Here is a 16,608-nt window from a genome sequence, read left to right as displayed (position 1 = left end):
CGTCTGAATCATATCTCCCCTGTCTCTCCTTTCCTCTAGGGTATACATATTCAGGGCTTCCAGTCTCTCCTCATACGTCTTCTGGCGCAAGCCTCCTATCATTTTCGTCGCCCTCCTCTGGACCGCCTCAAGTCTTCTTACGTCTTTCGGCAGATACAGTCTCCAAAACTGAACACAATACTCCAAGTGGGGCTTCACCAATGACCTGTACAGGGGCATCAACACCTTCTTCCTTCTACTGACTACGCCTCTCTTTATACAGCCCAAAATCCTTCTGGCAGCAGCCACTGCCTTGTGTACTCTGCTTCTATGAAACAATTGAAGGTTGGCTCAAAATACAGCGATTTGGTTGATTTATGCATTAGCTAGATATGATTTGGTAACCTCTTTTATGTTGAAATCACACTAACTTCTAATAATTGCCAAAGTTCAATTTAACCCCCTCCCTCCACTTTAATGAAGCTTTTTGGCTTTTTTAATGCCGGCTGCAGCGGTATTAGCTCGGACACTCAACAGAACTCCTATGAGCGTCGGAGCTAATACTGCTGCGGCCAGTGATAAAAAAGCCTTAACGCGGCTTTGTAAAGGGGTGACCATTTTTTAAATTTCATACGGTGACACACTTCTGTATATGATGAAATCAGTTTGTTTATTATTAGGTCATAAGTCAGATCAATTGAGAGAACAAGTATTGCTGGGATGTCCCACTATGAAAAATGTCAAATCCGTGAAATACTAGTTATCTTATCAAATGGCTTCTTTTGGAACTGTTACCATTAGAAATTTGTAAGGGTCTAGATGGTTGCTTAACCTTTTTGTTTCAGAAATTTATTAGATGAACTGTGATTTTATGATACTACTTTGTTTTAATTTTGCGCGTTCTTGAATTATTGGTTCAATTAGTTTTAATGTTTGTAACATGCAATGAATTATTTGTGGTATTTGTGGGCTATAAGTCTTGTATTATAATAATAATGGTCTAGCTGGAACCACTATGCCCCCTTTTACAAAGCTGCGCAGCCGAATGCCGTGTGGCAAATGCTCCGGACGCCCATTCAATTTCTACGGGTGTTGGCCCATTAACCACGCTGAGAGGGTAAATTTTGTTGATGTATTTGGTTCAGTAAAAGCAGAGTCTGAAATAACTTGTGCAATACTAAAGATCAGTTAATTGGATTTTAACTGCAAAGGGGCTGCGGGAACTTCTTCAGAACTTCTCCTAGGTCTACTGGCCCACGGTGCAAAGGCATAATCCAGAAATTATACCCAGACCATCTCCCTGAAGCACCAAGTTACGACCAGTGAGATCTCCAATAGAAACATTTCCATGCAATTGCATCATGGATCTGATTTGACAATAGTTTATTCCCATTCTGTGAGAGCGGTGGGGAGAAAGCTTTATTGCCTAAGGTCCAGTGGCTGCACTGCCACTTTTAATTCACCTGAATGCTTTCTTTCTTTTTTTTAAATAACAGCTACAGAGTTATTACATGAAGCTTGATCGGCAAAAGGTTTCTGAGAATGCATAAAACATCAGCAAGACAGAAGTCAATGTGCCTGTGCCTGTTTCAGTTTTGTTATATGTTCTTAAATTGATTGGTGAAACAGTCCAGGGTAATCTGCAGGCCCTAATAACTCAGCCTGCTGTCAGGCCGCATACAATCTTGCAAACCTGAACTAAAATATCATCATTTTCTATAAATGCCACAAGTATTAATTGAAGTGCACGGAGTAAAATAATGGTCTGCTCAGCTATTCATCCCTATTCCCCACAGTATCTTTCAACTGTACAAGTCTCTGAAAATAACACTGCATAAATTTGAATTAGATTTTATATTTCAAAGCATTCTCCTGCACACAGTCTGCTGCTGTGTAACGTGTGTCGGTATGTCAACATTAAAGAAAAAGCCAAAAGGTTATATGTAAATTATTAATTATCTAAAGCAAAGAAAAATTAAATTTGCCTCACTCTAGTTATCTCATGTCTTAAAGGGCCAGATTCACTAAGCAAACCGATCGTGCACCGATCGGTTTACGACCCCTTTGCGACCCGATTTCCCTCCGACCCGATTTACTAACCTCTGTCCCGATCATCCTCCGATCCGCGCATGCAGATGAGGGGGAACGGCACTGAAATGTAGGCAGGCACTGATTCGCTAACAAAAACTCTGCAAAACCGACTGGGCTGGCTGATTACATACAAGCGACTGCTGGGGGCCAGTCGTTCACTGCTTTCCGACTGCCATCTCCTGCTCTCTGCCTGCTGTCTACCCTAACTTTCCAGCTGTCTGCCCCCGACTCTCCTACTCTCTGCCCCGATTTTCTCCTGCCGCCCTGCTCTGCCCCGAATCTCCTGCGCGCTCTCTGCCCCCGACTCTCCTGCTCTCTGCCGTGATTTTCTCCTGCCACCCTGCTCTGCCCCAAATCTCCTCTCCTGCTCCCTGCCCTGACTCTCTGCCCTCGACTCTCCTGCTCTCTGCCCCAAGCGCTGCCCTGGCCTTCCCTCGCAGTGCGAGCCCGTGGGTTTAATCCACGGATTTAAAGTGGGTTAAAACCACGGGCTCGCTGGACTAATAAGTTTTTTTTAAAGTTGCTGCTCTTCGACGCATGCATGCATCGGAATCGCTACAGATCAATCCGGGCGCTTGGTTGGGGGTGTGATTCTGATCGTCCTCATTTGCATGAGGGTGATTCGTAAATCAGCCCCCCGGACACAGATCGGATCCCTCACAGATCGGATCTGATCCATGCTCTAAGTGAATCTAACTCAAAGTCATTTAATTCTATCAGCTAATAATCCAAGCAATGCTGGAGCGGAGATTGATGGGAGATTTGGATCGTGGACCGGGTCGTAGATTCTGTCAGACCTGGGAATGTTTCTGGCAGGATCTCACCCCGCATGTCCTTAGCAGACTATTGAATCTTTAAATTGGACTCGGACTCTCAATATGTGTTTTGGCACTGGACTTTTGGGGTGGGGAGGGTTGGGAAGGGGGGGTAGTTGCACTGTTATTTACTGGAAGACTATGCTGCTTGTATTTGCTTGTTTACTGTTGAAACAATAAAAAACATTTGAATTTAACTATCAGCTAGACTCTGGGCAACAAGAAAAATGATATATTCATTGACTCTGCCATAGGTAAACAATGACATAAGATTTATTGTCCACTCAAACTGGATCTTCTCTAAAATACTCAGAAGTAGAATATTATAATAAAGCTAAACTCACAATTCCTACTTCCAAATTTATCTACTGATTCTAATCTTCAGAGACTTCAATCAGACCGTTTATTTTTAATTTGATCTAAAAATAAACGGACTGAAGATGTGATCGGCAGTAAGAGGGGATTTCACCTTGAAACAGCAGCTTTCGCAAAGCATGAGTCATGTCGGTGGCTTGATCCCCGATTGGTATACCACTCATTGAAGTTTTTGCTATCGAGGCTTCCTGTTATCAGAAGTGTGAAGATAAATGCTAAATTAAGTTGGAAAAGATAAGTAAGAGCAAAGTTTCTTCTATTTTTATAAGCCGATTTCATTAAAGTTTTGATAATGAAATAATGAGTTTTTCAAGGTTGTTGTTAATGAAGTGAGACCAGTGGTGATACTTAAATCCTTATCGGCAATGAAATTTTGAGCCAATTAAGGTGGTATCGCTGAGGTTTCTGAAGATTAGAATCACTTAGGGCTAGATTCACTAAGGGCACCGATCCGATCCATGTCCTGATTCACGAATCGCCCTCATGCAAATGAGGGTGATCGGAATCACGCCCCCACCTGCCTGCCCAGATCGCTCTCCAGCGATCCCGATGCACGCGCAGACCATCTGTAAATGGTCTGCACATGCGCTGGCCCTCCGTGCCCGACAGAGCAGGAAACCTACTTTTTTTTTTCTTTGCAAGCCCGTGGTTTTAACGCGCTTTAAAACCGTGGGTTAAAACTACGGGCTTGCACTGCGGGGAAGGGCAAGAGAGTCGGGGCGGCAGGACAGATTCGGGACGAGAGCTGGAGAGATTCGGGGCGAGAGCAGAAGATCGGGGCTGAGAACAGATCGAGGCAGAGGAGATCGTGGCAGAGAAGCAGGGCAGAGAGCAGGAAGGACCTGAGCGATTGGTCCTCAGCAGTCGCTTTTTTTTGATCAGTCAGCCCAGTCGGTATCCCTCTTTTTTTTTGTTTTTTTTAGTGAATCGCTGCCTGCCTGCATTTGAATGCCGTTCTCCATCATTTGCATGCACGGATCGGAGGATGATCGGGACAGAGGTTAGTGAATCGGGTCGTAAAGGGGTTGCTAAGTGGTCGGAAGTTAATCGGTGGGCTTAGTAAATCTAGCCCTTAGAATCAGTAGATAAATTTGGAAGTAGGAACTGTGAGTTTAGCTTTATTATAAGATTTATTGGTTTTTATTTTTAACAGTATTATACATTTCCATTTACACATAAGAAACAGGAAAGGCAGTTTAAAGGACAAATATATTAACTTCAGTTGTCAGTCATCCAAAAGCATTTTGGAGCTGATTCACTGAGGCTGAAATGGGATGAATCAGGTCCTTAGTCTTTAGTGCCAGGATTACAGCCTAGTACGACAGCAGTGGGTGGTTCCTGGCTCCCAATACAAAGAAACTTGAACCAATATGAGTACTTCGCTCTAAAGTCCCACGGCTTCTGCAGAGCTCAAAAATTAGCTCATTGCTGGGTCAGATGAAGCCACCAGCTCTGTTAGGATTTTTCCAGAATAATGAAGGGAATACCTCTTTTAGACTGGAAGGTTTGAAGCTTGCTATAACCTGTAACAGTGGTCTCAAACTCAAACCCTTTGCAGGGCCACATTTTGGATTTGTAGGTACTTGGAGGGCCTCAGAAATAAATAGTTAATGTCTTATTAAAGAAATGACAATTTTGCATGAGATAAATCTTTCCTTTTGGCTATGTCTTAATAATAATATTGTCATTTATAGCTAAAGAGACACATGATCAAGAAACTGTTTTAGTTTACTTTTGTGATTTTGATAAACATACCGGGGGCCTCAAAATAGGACCTGGTGGGCCGTGAGTTTGAGACCACTGAGTTAAGGGGAACAGTTAATCTGCTGGCTGGGTTGGAGGGCAGAGGGGAGAACAGGACAATCAAGCCATTGTGACATCACTGATGAGGCTGGCTCTTATTGGTGGAATGAGGCATTATGACATCACAATCTCAGCTCTGCTTCCCAAAGACAAACAGGATGTCATGGTTACAGTTTAGCCAGTGGTCTGAAACTCCAACCCTTTGCAGGGCCACATTTTGGACTTGTAGGTACTTGGAGGGCCTCAGAAAAAAAGAGTTAATGTCTTATGAAAGAAATGACAATTTTGCATGAGATAAATCTTTCCTTTTGGCTATGTCTTAATAATAATATTGTCATTTATAGCTAAAGAGACATATGATCAAGAAACTATTTTATTTTACTTTTGTGATTATGATAAACATACCGAGGGCCTCAAAATAGGACCTGGCGGGCCGCATGTGGCCCCCGGGCCGCGTGTTTGAGACCACTGACCTATAACCTGTTCCGAGCTCTTTGGGGAGAACCTGATTTAGAAAAAAAAATCTCCTCTCTATAATAACAATTATTTACTATCTTATGCTTTTCAAAATACATTGCAAATTCAAAAATTCCCCCCCCCCCCAACAAAACAACAATAAAGCCTACACTGCCAGACAACATGGGCCAGGATTCTGCAACTGGTGCCAGTATTGGCCAGTGCCTCCCAAACTGGCAGCCGTTGCATGCATGTCAATAAAGCACAAGCGCCGGTTGCAGAATCGAGGCCATCTCAAACATAGGTGACGGAAATGTAGACCAAGGTTTCGAAGACTTACATATCCGGTGCTTATGTTGGACATGAATCATGTCTACGGAGGTCATTTCTGGCATTAACTGCACCTCGTCGACCTTGGGTGCTGGTGAGATTCCACGGCCTATCTTCTATTTTATGCAATTTTAATTGCCTTTAAATGACATGGTCAAGTACCGCATTGCTTAAAGGCAATTAAACCAATTAAGTTAGGTTGGCGATATCGCCACTATCTAATAACACCTTTATTTTTATACACTGCTATATCATAAGCGATTCTAAGCGTTTCACAGTAAAAGAGACAACTGACAGACAGCGAAGTTAGAAACAGCAATAGAAATACAGCAACATATTATGAAGTTACAAATTTATCAAAGAGATGGGTCTTTACTATTCTTCTGAGGAATTGGTAGGAAAAAGCTTTCAAAATAGTTTCACTTAACCAATCATTCAGTTTACCAGCTTGGAATGAAAGAGTCCTATCCAGGAACCTCTTGTAGATACAACCTTTCAACATAGAAAAGGTAAACAAGTGAGATCTATGAGTGCGTCTAATGGTACGAGCAAGATCAAAATGGCAGGAAAGGTCATTTGGAGCCAAACCAGTTAAGGTTTTGAAACACATACAAGCAAACTTCGCCACTTCCAGAATCAGGGCCCATATGAGCAGAAAGAAAATTTTTATAAGCTTGCACCAGTTAGCATGTGTTAATGTGGATGTTTATTTTCTATTTAGCGCAGAAATGTCCAATCTCTGTCCCCTCCTCAAAAGATTTAAAAAAAAAAATTTACACCCAGATTAGAGCATGTGTAACACCCCCTTCAGAGTGGTCCCTGAATTTAAGAGGGGCTCTCCTCCCAGATGTCCCCACTAGGGATAGCTCTATCGTGCTCCATCTCTCTTTCACCCTGATGCTTCCTCCCAAGAAGAAAGGGTATAAAAAGAATAGATTCCCCTCCCTTTCCCTCAGGAAGTACTACAAAACCTCAGTGAATTCAACTTTCCTACATTTCTCGCAACTCTCCCTTATCACTAATCTCTGTCTACTCTGACAGCCTCTCACTAGCTCTCATCAAACTTCTCACACCTCTGTCACCTGTGATTTATTCACACTGACAGAGATCATAGAACTCACTTCTATCATCTGCTCACTCCTGACAGATATCATACAATACAACTCCCTCCCCAAACCAAGGAAATGCCCACTGATACTTCTTTCCTCTGTAAACCCCCCTCCCACTTCTTCATAGTCTCTGTTACACCGAGTGATATATCTCCTTTCTCAGAAAACTCCTCCCCCTTCTTCACAGCTTCAGTTACACCGAATATTTCCCTCCTCAGAAAAACCCTCCCCCTTCTCAGCCTCAGTTACAACCACTGATATTTCCTTCCTCAGAAAACTTCTCCCTCTGTTACATCGAATGATATTTCCCTCCTCAGAAAATTCCTCCCTGTGTTACACCGAGTGATATTTCCCTCCTCAGAAAATTCCTCCCTGTGTTACACCGAGTGATATTTCCCTCCTCAGAAAATTCCTTCCTGTGTTACACCGAGTGATATTTCCCTCCTCAGAAAAACCCTCCCCCTTCTTCACAGCCTCAGTTACAACCACTGATGATACTTCCCTCCTCAGAAACTCCACTTCCTTTTTACAGCCCCAGTTGCCATGCTCAGGAAAAATTGATATACACGGACAGTATTCACTAACAGCCTGCTCTGTCTCACAACATTAATAGCTATTAGGTGGCTCTTACTATATTCAAACAGCAACCATTAGACTTTCTCAGTGCCAATCTCTCACAGTCCTCGGCGACACCACCAGAGACTCAAAAAAACTTTCACAGTGTCCTTTCCTCATTGGACTAATTTAGTTTACTGTTTATTTTATTCTGTTTTATAAACTTAACTTAAATGGTGTTTGTTAAATAGTACTTAGCTTAGTGGTCAGAATACAGGGATCTCGAGCCAACATGTTGCACTCGGTTAGGTTTTTTGAAGGCAATAATCCCTTCCTGCTCCTAGCAACTACTCAAGACCTGGGATCACCTTAGTTTTCCTTTTTGGTGGATGAGCTTAAGTTTAACTTATAAATATGAGAAAATGAATGCTGACAGGCTGAGGCATAAGATATTCAAATTAGTTTGGGATCCATTGACGTCTTTTGTAGATTTGCTATAGTTGTCCTTTATCTTTATTTTCCCTTGTTTTTCACCCACACATCTAAGGGGTTGGGAGCGGGAGGGGGGTATATCTTTTGTTTTGGTATTATTCCTGATGATAATGATGGATGGGGGAGGGAATTTTTATATTTTCTATAGATACGGATGGATTATAATTGCTTGGTTGACCACAGCCATCATCCACAACATGACATCATGAAATAGTGACAGTAAAATCACAGATCAAAATGCCAGATTCACTAACACACAAACTACCCTCTATCAAGCCCAATTTCTATATAGGTTACATATGCTAATTCAGCAGTTATCACAGGACAATTGAATGTGTCCCATGGTATGCTGTTTTACTCTGCATTATGTGCAGGTTAGCAACTGTTAGGTTAGTGCTATTAACATATCATCCTGTTTATTATAAAAATTAATTATCAGCCTCAGATTTGATTCACTTGCTCCAGAGCTGCTGGATACAAGGAGTGTGGTCAGACTAGATGGACCATTCAGGTCTTTATCTGCCGTCATCTACTATGTTACTATGTTACTAAGTGCTGTATCTTCAGGGTCCTCTTTTAATTATTATTTGTTAGGTGTTTAAAAAAATATATATATTTTATGTAAATGAGGTGATATTAACTGATTTGGTCATTGGTCATTTGGTTAATCAGACGTGATCATTTATTCCTGCCACTGTTGGGAGTATCAGCAATGTAGTGAAAACTAATTTAAAGCAATAGACAATAAAAACAAATTTTAGAAAAGAACACCAAACCTCCACTGCCTCCCCCTTAAGTAGCTTCGCTCCCCCGCGCGCCCTAAGCCTTATCCAATTAATTTAAAGATAGGCACCTGATCTACACTGGCCAATCACGCCGCACCCGTATTCACCGCCCCCCCCCCCGACCGCCCCAGCCGATGGGCGACACGCAGGCCTGCCAGCCCCGTGTTATCCTTCGCCCATTGACACGGGGTCTCGGGCTCCTCTTTCTTATGAATAGCAAGATTCCAGAATCCCAGAGAGTAACAAGATTCCAGAATCCCAAGGAATAGCAACATTCTATACATAATCTCGAGAGACATAGAGGGATATGGGTGACTAAAATTACACCAGGTGTACACCTGGCTGGGCCTTCGCGTGTGCGGATCGCCGGACTTGATGGACCGATGGTCTGATCCGGAGATGGCGGTTCTTATGTTATGTAATGTAATTTATTTCTTATATACCGCTAAACTCCGTTAGGATGTTCTCTGTAAGGTCTGTGAATCAGCTGGTTGCTGCTTCTGTGGGACACAGTTTGATCGTCAAAGCTAAGTTGGATGAGAGTAAGTAATCTGCTTCCTTTCTTCTGCCTGTGTCATTAAAGGAAAGCGAGACAGCGGCTGTTGGACACTCTGGCCAGTGGTGTAGGAAGAGAAGGAATGAGGTTTAATTGTCCTGTTATTAAACTGGAAGCAATGCAACCAGTAATATCTGCATGAGGATCATTTATTCACATCCCCCACCCATCCCGATATTCAGCTGGGGCCCGCATAAGCCCTGGTGTCTCCCCCAGCACTGCCGCTGGCCCACCCCTGACCAGATCTCTTTTTGAGGGGCTGATCAGAGCCGATATTCAGCAGCACTGCTTGGCTTAGTGTCACTGAATAACATAGTAACATAGTAGATGACGGCAGATAAAGACCCGAATGGTCCATCCAGTCTGCCCAACCTGATTCAATTTAAATTTTTTTAAATTTTTTCTTCTTAGCTATTTCTGGGCAAGAATCCAAAATTCTACCCGGTACTGTGCTTGGATTCCAATTGACGAAATCTCCGTTAAAACCTACTCCATCCCATCTAAACCCTCCCAGCCATTGAAGCCCCCTCCTCCCCCAAACAGCCATATACAAACACAGACTGTGCAAGTCTGCCCAGTAACTGGCCTTAGTTCAATATTTAATATTATTTTCTGTTTCTAAATCTTCTGTGTTCATCCCACGCTTCTTTGAACTCAGTCACAGTTTTACTCTCCACCACCTCTCTCGGGAGCGCATTCCAGGCATCCACTACCCTCTCCTTAAAATAGAATTTCCTAACATTGCCCCTGAATCTACCACCCCTCAACCTCAAATTATGTCCTCTGGTTTTTTACCATTTTCCTTTCTCTGGAAAAGATTTTGTTCTACGTTAATACCCTTCAAGTATTTGAACGTCTGAATCATATCTCCCCTGTCCCTCCTTTCCTCTAGGGTATAATATTCAGGGCTTCCAGTCTCTCCTCATACGTCTTCTGGCGCAAGCCTCCTATCATTGGCATTTAGCTGCTGATTTACCCATGGGGTCCACTGCTGGTTACACAGAATATTTTGTTTTAAAAGAAATGTGAAGTCTTAAATTCAAAACGTTGCTGATGGGCCAGTATTACTTAGTTGGGTTCATCTGAAAATTTTATTTTAAAGGGGATGTACGCCAACAGGGTTGATGAAACAGAAGTGTGGAAATCTGTAAAACAGAAATGTAATCTATTCAGGATTTTTTAATCACACTTATCCAGTATAGGTTCTAGGTGATTTACAGCAGGGTACGTGTATCACAGGGGGTACGCGGGTCGACCACAGACTGCCCGTCTGCCCCCCGCCCTCTACCTTTAATTACAGCCACGCTGGTGCCGCAAGTAGAGGATGGGAAGGGCTAGGTGCATGCAGCCGATTGCCCGCCGCCGGCCCACAAGCCTTCCCCCTGACATCAATTCTGACAAGAAAGTTAGGGGGAAGGCTTGTGGGCCAGCGGCATGCAATTGTCTGCACATGCCTGGCCCTTCCCTTCCTGTACTTGTAACTAAATGTAGCAGGTGGGCGGCGGACAAGGAGGAGGAGGAATCGGTGGCGGGTCGGCTTGGGGACAGGCAGGCAGACTTCAGCGCGGCTTTGGGGAAGGGCGGGAAGTAATTAAATGGAGCTGGTGCGTGACAGGTGGCAGCGGGTGTGCTTGGGGGGGCAGGCAGGCTTTGGCACGGCTTCGGGGGGAAGAAGGGGGCACTAACTTGGGACATGGGAGGGAGGGAATAGAAAGGAACAATTGTTGGGCCTGAGTGAAGAAAGGAAGAAAGAAAGAAAGGAAGGAAGGAGACTCATGAAATCACCAGACAACAAAGGTAGGAAAAATGATTTTATTTTCAATTTAGTGATCAAAATGTGTCAGTTTTGAGAATTTATATCTGCTGTCTATATTTTGCACTATATTTGTCTATTTTTCTATAGTTGTTACTGAGGTGACATTGTATATTTTAAAGTCATCTGCCTTTACATCTTTGAAACCCCTCAAATACAAATGATAATTCACATTTTCTCTGTGTACGTTCTGCTTTGGGTTATTTTAATTTTGTGGTTACCATTATGCATTAATGGTGTGTATATGAAAAATAGATGGAAGAAATTGCTTTACAATTAGTAGTATTATTATGGGGGTGGAGTTTGGGCGGGTCAGAGGCGGAGTTTGGGCAGGTTTGGGGCGGAGTTTGGCCAGGGGTACTCGGTTGGTATTTGTTAGGTTTAGGGGGTACTTGGCTTGAAAAGGTTGAGAAACACTGATTTACAGGATAAGAAGCCCATGTAGCAACAGGGGGAAGTAGTTACATCACATTGTAGTGTTACAAGAGGGGAAAAAGTTACAAGGCATTGTAGAGGAAGGTTACATTGTTGCAAGAGGGAAAGTAGCTATATTTCGCTGTAGAATCCTCTTGCACCACTGTTCTCTATTGCCTAATGCTTTGTGTTTCTTTTAGCCTTGTTTTATATATAGCATTTTTGAGGGGTATTTGAGCATTTCAAACTGTAGCAACCAGCCTCAACCACACTCAGCTGACACTCAGCAGGAGAACGTTTTATCACTGTTGCTATGAAATTCCAGTTACCTGCTGCCTGCCATGCTACAGATTGGTGCAAAACGTCACAAATTCACCATTTCCTGATCGCTACACTTTTGGTGAAACAGTTCCCTGCAATCTATTTTGAGTCATTCCTCCCTCCACCCTAGCCCATCCCACAAGAGATGGAACATCATACCTTTTGTCAACTGCATACCTATGTACAATGGATCAATACAGCCTAGCGACATCATGGCCCATTTGGCTACTCATGGGAGTACAAGTCCATATTTCTTCTTGCTTCTAAAGCACGGTGCACTAAACAGGCAGAGAACTCTTTGTTGTCTGCTAGCAAAATGACTAACACAGGCACAGTGGAAGCCATAAAGTCTAGGGGGGTGGGGGGCAATTCCATAACATGGAGCCTGGATTTAGACACCACACTGGGGCACACTTAGCACCAATTCTGTGCAGGTCCTGACAAAATACTAATGTAAAGGCACTTTGGTATGCCAAATCTTAGGAATGCTCATTTACAGCAGATCAATGACCGGTGTAGGTTGGAAACCCTACGTACTCCATGCAACATGCACAACTCATGGCATTCTACAAGTTGCGTGTGCTGCTTGGTGACATTCCCATGACTTGCCAATGCTCCATTCATGTGTATGCCTCCCTTGGAGTTAAGTAGTAACTCCCCCAAATCTGCATAGATTGCCTAAAGTTAGGCGTCTAATTAAGGGCATGGATCGCAGATTCACACGTAAAATAACTGGCTAAGTTGATGATGACAATCAGGGCCGGATTTAGATGAAAAGAGGCCCTAGGCTATTCCACTTATGAGGCCCTTTCACCTCCCATTTTTAAGTTTGTAAATTACATGAGAGATAATAAAATACATCATTACTGAGATATATATCAATATGTTAAATGAAATATGTTGTTATTGGTACTAACCTTTATAAAAAATGTGACACGGATAACAAATAAAAAAAAGTCAAGAACACTTATTTGGACATTTATTCTCAGCATCATATATAGTACTTGTAACAATAACTAATCAAACATTGCCCCTTCCTATGTCCATAATGCCCCCAGTGCGTCCTTCCTCACCTCACCCCCCCTCCGATGCCTGCCTGCCTCCCATCCCCCTTCCATTGAAACCCCCCCCATGCCAACCTGCCTGCCTGCCTTCCATTAAACCCCCCCACCCCCTCCCTCCGATGCCAGTCTGGGCCGCCCTGTCCTGACGGATCCACTTTTTGCCTCTCTCCCCGCGGGGCTGGGCTTTGCCCAGCAGTTTCCGGACTGACGTCTTTCCCTCCCCGATCCTCTTCCCAGGGCGAGAAAAAGAAAGGGAGAAGCCGAGTCTGCGCCCCGTTGCGGCTGGAGCCGGTTCCGATCCCGAAGCGTAGAATTTCTCCTTATTTTCGGTTCTGTGTTTTAGTGTTCACTGTTTTTAGAATAGTGTAATTTTAATTTTGCTAACAATTTGAATGTAGGCTCCTCTTGATCTTGAGGCCCTAGGCTGAACCCTAGTTAGCCTATAGGAAAATCCAGCCCTGATGGCAATCTAAAATTGGCCTTAACATGCACTAATTGGCGGTAATTACTGGAAATGTGTCTATCTGCTCCGTGCCCCTATTCTATAACCTGTGTGCCTAATTAATCCTGCACAAAATGCCAAAGGAGGAGCATAATCAGATCTTAGATGCTCCCAGGATTTAGGCACAGGGTTACAGAATGCTTCCATTTGCAAGCCTAGGCGTGAACATTTACACCAGCCTTTGGCGAGCAAAAATGCTCACGCCTAAGATAACTTAAGTTGGTATTCAAGAAAGACAGTTCTATGCAAATCTGCCTTTAAAGAATTTGTGCTTAGTGCATTTCATCCCCTAAGCGATTTTGATGCACATCTGTAAACGTGAATTAACGGCGAAAGTACGAGCTGGTATTATAACCTATGCGGGCATTTTCTGAAGTGCCCTTAACGATGTTATAGTGATTCTCAATTGCCAGAGACCTGACTGCATTCCTCCATTAAAGCACCATGAAAGGACCCGCAACCTGAGCATTTCCTTTCAGAGAGACTGAAACAGCACCGCCACCGTACCTCTCTCCGGCGAGATGCCCAACAGGTTTGCTTGATTTTCCAGACCACCGCAGCCACCAGCAAGAGCGAGAGAAAGCAACTGCAAAATACAAGGGAAAGAGGTCAAGTTGCATTACATAAGGGCCAAGGAACAATTTTTGACGCTGCAGAGGCACAAGCGAGCGGAGGGGAAAGAATGCTGACAACGCCACAAAAGACACTGAATGCAGATGGCTCTTTGCTTCCTGTGAATTAGATGCATTTTCTTTGTATATTGTCGAGTGCTAGCTGAGAAATACAAGCATTCCACTTTTTCAGAGTCACAATAGCCTGCCAGAAACAGGAAGTGATAGACGTCACATTTTTTTTCATTAAGGTTATTGCTCTTAACTCAGAGAAAGGAGGCTCCAAGTGTCATACAGTTTACCATGACTAAGATCATTTTACCAAAACTAATACAGTGGTGCCTCACACAACGAACTTAATTCGTTCCAGGAGCAAGTTTGTTATGCGAAAAGTTCGTTATGTGAAACGCGTTTTCCCATAACAATACATGTTAAAAAAAATAATTCGTTCTGTAGCATAAAATATGCTAAGATGACATAAAAAAAGATAAATTTATCTTGTTAGAGCTGTTAGCATGATATAGAGGGGATATATGTGAAGGGGAGGGGAGACAGGGGTTTTGTTGATCCTTGCTGTGTATTATAATCACCCCCCACATACTCCCCAGTACCTTTTTTAATTCCTCCCATCTTTCCCAGCCAGTGGCGTACAGGCCAGAAGCGCAGAGATCAGGAGCAATTCCTCTGCACGCCTGTGTGGGCCCATGCCGATCTCCGAATGGCTGCAGTTAGTTCTTGTGAGTCCCGCGAGAGCTGGCTGCAGTTAGTTCTTGTGAGTCCCGCGAGAGCTGACTGCAGCCATTCAGAGATCAGCGCAGGCCCAGGCAGTAGCACAGAAGGCTTGCTCTTGATCTCTGCGCTTCTGGCTGGGAAATTTGCTAGACCACCACGAGTGAGCGGGTGAGATTAAAATTGCAGCAGTGGTGGCTTTTTAAAAAAAATATGTGGCGGCGGGGGGAGGTTTAAAAATATGCGGTGGCGGCAGAGGCTTAAAAATATGCAGCAGCGGCGGCAGGGGGGTTTAAAATATGTAGCGCCACTGCACAGGGAGCCAGGCGGAGAGAGGGCAGTTAAGCGATGCAGCTCGGGCGACTTCGTTGTGTGAAACGAAGTTCGTTGTGGGAAGCAAGACCTGAAGTTCGTTGTGCGCAGCGTTCGCTGTGCGAGGCGTCCGTTATGCGAGGCACCACTGTATACAGAAATATAATCAAAACATAAAGGCCTGGATTCTGTTTACGATGCCTACATCGGCAGGCATCTCGAGAAATGGGCGCGGGGCGCGGGTCAATCAGGTGTAGATGATGTTAATAGAATCACAGCTTACGGTAAACATACACAGAAAAATGTGGGAACGGACAATGAGCACTCCACTGAAGATCACGCATGTAAAACCAACTTGTTTATTGCCATAAAGGACACGAGCTGTGGACCCGACACAGCACTGTGTTTCGGCGTCTAAGAAACGCCTGCGCCAGGGGTCCCTGTAGCGTGATGATTCACAGATGACAAGTCCTTAGGTAAAACAAGGATCTGTCTAGCTAACGTGCAAAGGTAGCCAAAGGCGCTACAAAGCTTCGATAGCTTTGTAGCGCTTTGATAGCTTTTTAGCGCTTCGATAGCTCTGTAGCGCTTCGATAGCTTTTTAGCGCTTTTGGCTACCTTTGCACGTTAGCTAGACCGAGCCTTGTTTTACCTAAGGACTTGTCACTTGTCTGTGAATCACCACGCTACAGTGACCCTTGGCGCAGGCGTTTCTTAGACGCCGAAACACAGTGCTGTGTCGGGTCCACAGCTTGTTTCCTTTATGGCAATAAACAAGTTGGTTTTACATGAGTGATCTTCAGTGGAGTGCTCATTGTCCGTTCCCACTTTTTTCTGTGTTGGTTTATACCTGTGGGTTCCTCATCCTGTTGGACTTTTTGCTGTTGGTTACGGCTAATATAGGCGCCATGTAGGCCAGGGGTTTGCAGGCCTACACTACCGATGAGAATCACGTCTACAGAAGGTGCCCAGCAGTGCATAAGCTCATTTCCATAGTAAACCATGCAGTAATCGCCTGTGTAGATGCAATTAAGGCATCTTTTTGGGGAGGTACCTATAGTTTTTAAATTAAATTTTAATTGGTTTTAAATGACACAGTCAACTATCGCACTGATTAACACCAATTGAAACAATTAAGTTAGGCGGCAGAAGGGGACCTACCACCGACTTACTTACAGCACCGTTTAGAGAATTTGGGCCATAGGAAATAAGGCGATACCAATTGGACTAACCATGCATTTTTGATTAACTTTCAAAGGTAACCTTTGTCATTTAGATCAGAAATAAGCAAATTTTGACGAACATAAAAGCATTCCAATGGCAGTCTCACAGGGGCCACCTGGGCTCTGTAGTCTGTACTTAATTGGGAGCATTTAGATGAATACATTTCCAAAATGGCTCATATACACTTTTCTTTGTTAACACTTACACATCCAGGTTCAGAAATGCCAACCTAGAAACACAGAAAAATTAAGGCAGATAAAGGCCATATGGCC

General features: G+C 43.7%; 1 protein-coding gene across 1 annotated transcript in view; it reads right to left on the bottom strand.

Annotated features, from left to right (window-relative positions):
* The window catches only part of ATRNL1 (attractin like 1), a 1,517,170-nt gene that overhangs the window by 470,817 nt on the left and 1,029,745 nt on the right, over positions 1-16,608 (bottom strand). Inside the window, exon 26 of the mRNA XM_033941321.1 lies at positions 13,968-14,046. Within this exon, the coding sequence (XP_033797212.1) occupies positions 13,968-14,046 (79 nt within the window). The remainder of the gene's footprint in view (positions 1-13,967; positions 14,047-16,608) is intronic.

Source organism: Geotrypetes seraphini, chromosome 4 (genome assembly GCF_902459505.1).
Source record: "Geotrypetes seraphini chromosome 4, aGeoSer1.1, whole genome shotgun sequence".
Lineage (NCBI taxonomy): Eukaryota > Metazoa > Chordata > Amphibia > Gymnophiona > Dermophiidae > Geotrypetes > Geotrypetes seraphini.
The sequence above is the reverse complement of the archived record's forward strand: the minus strand, read 5'-3'. Positions and strand labels throughout refer to the sequence as shown.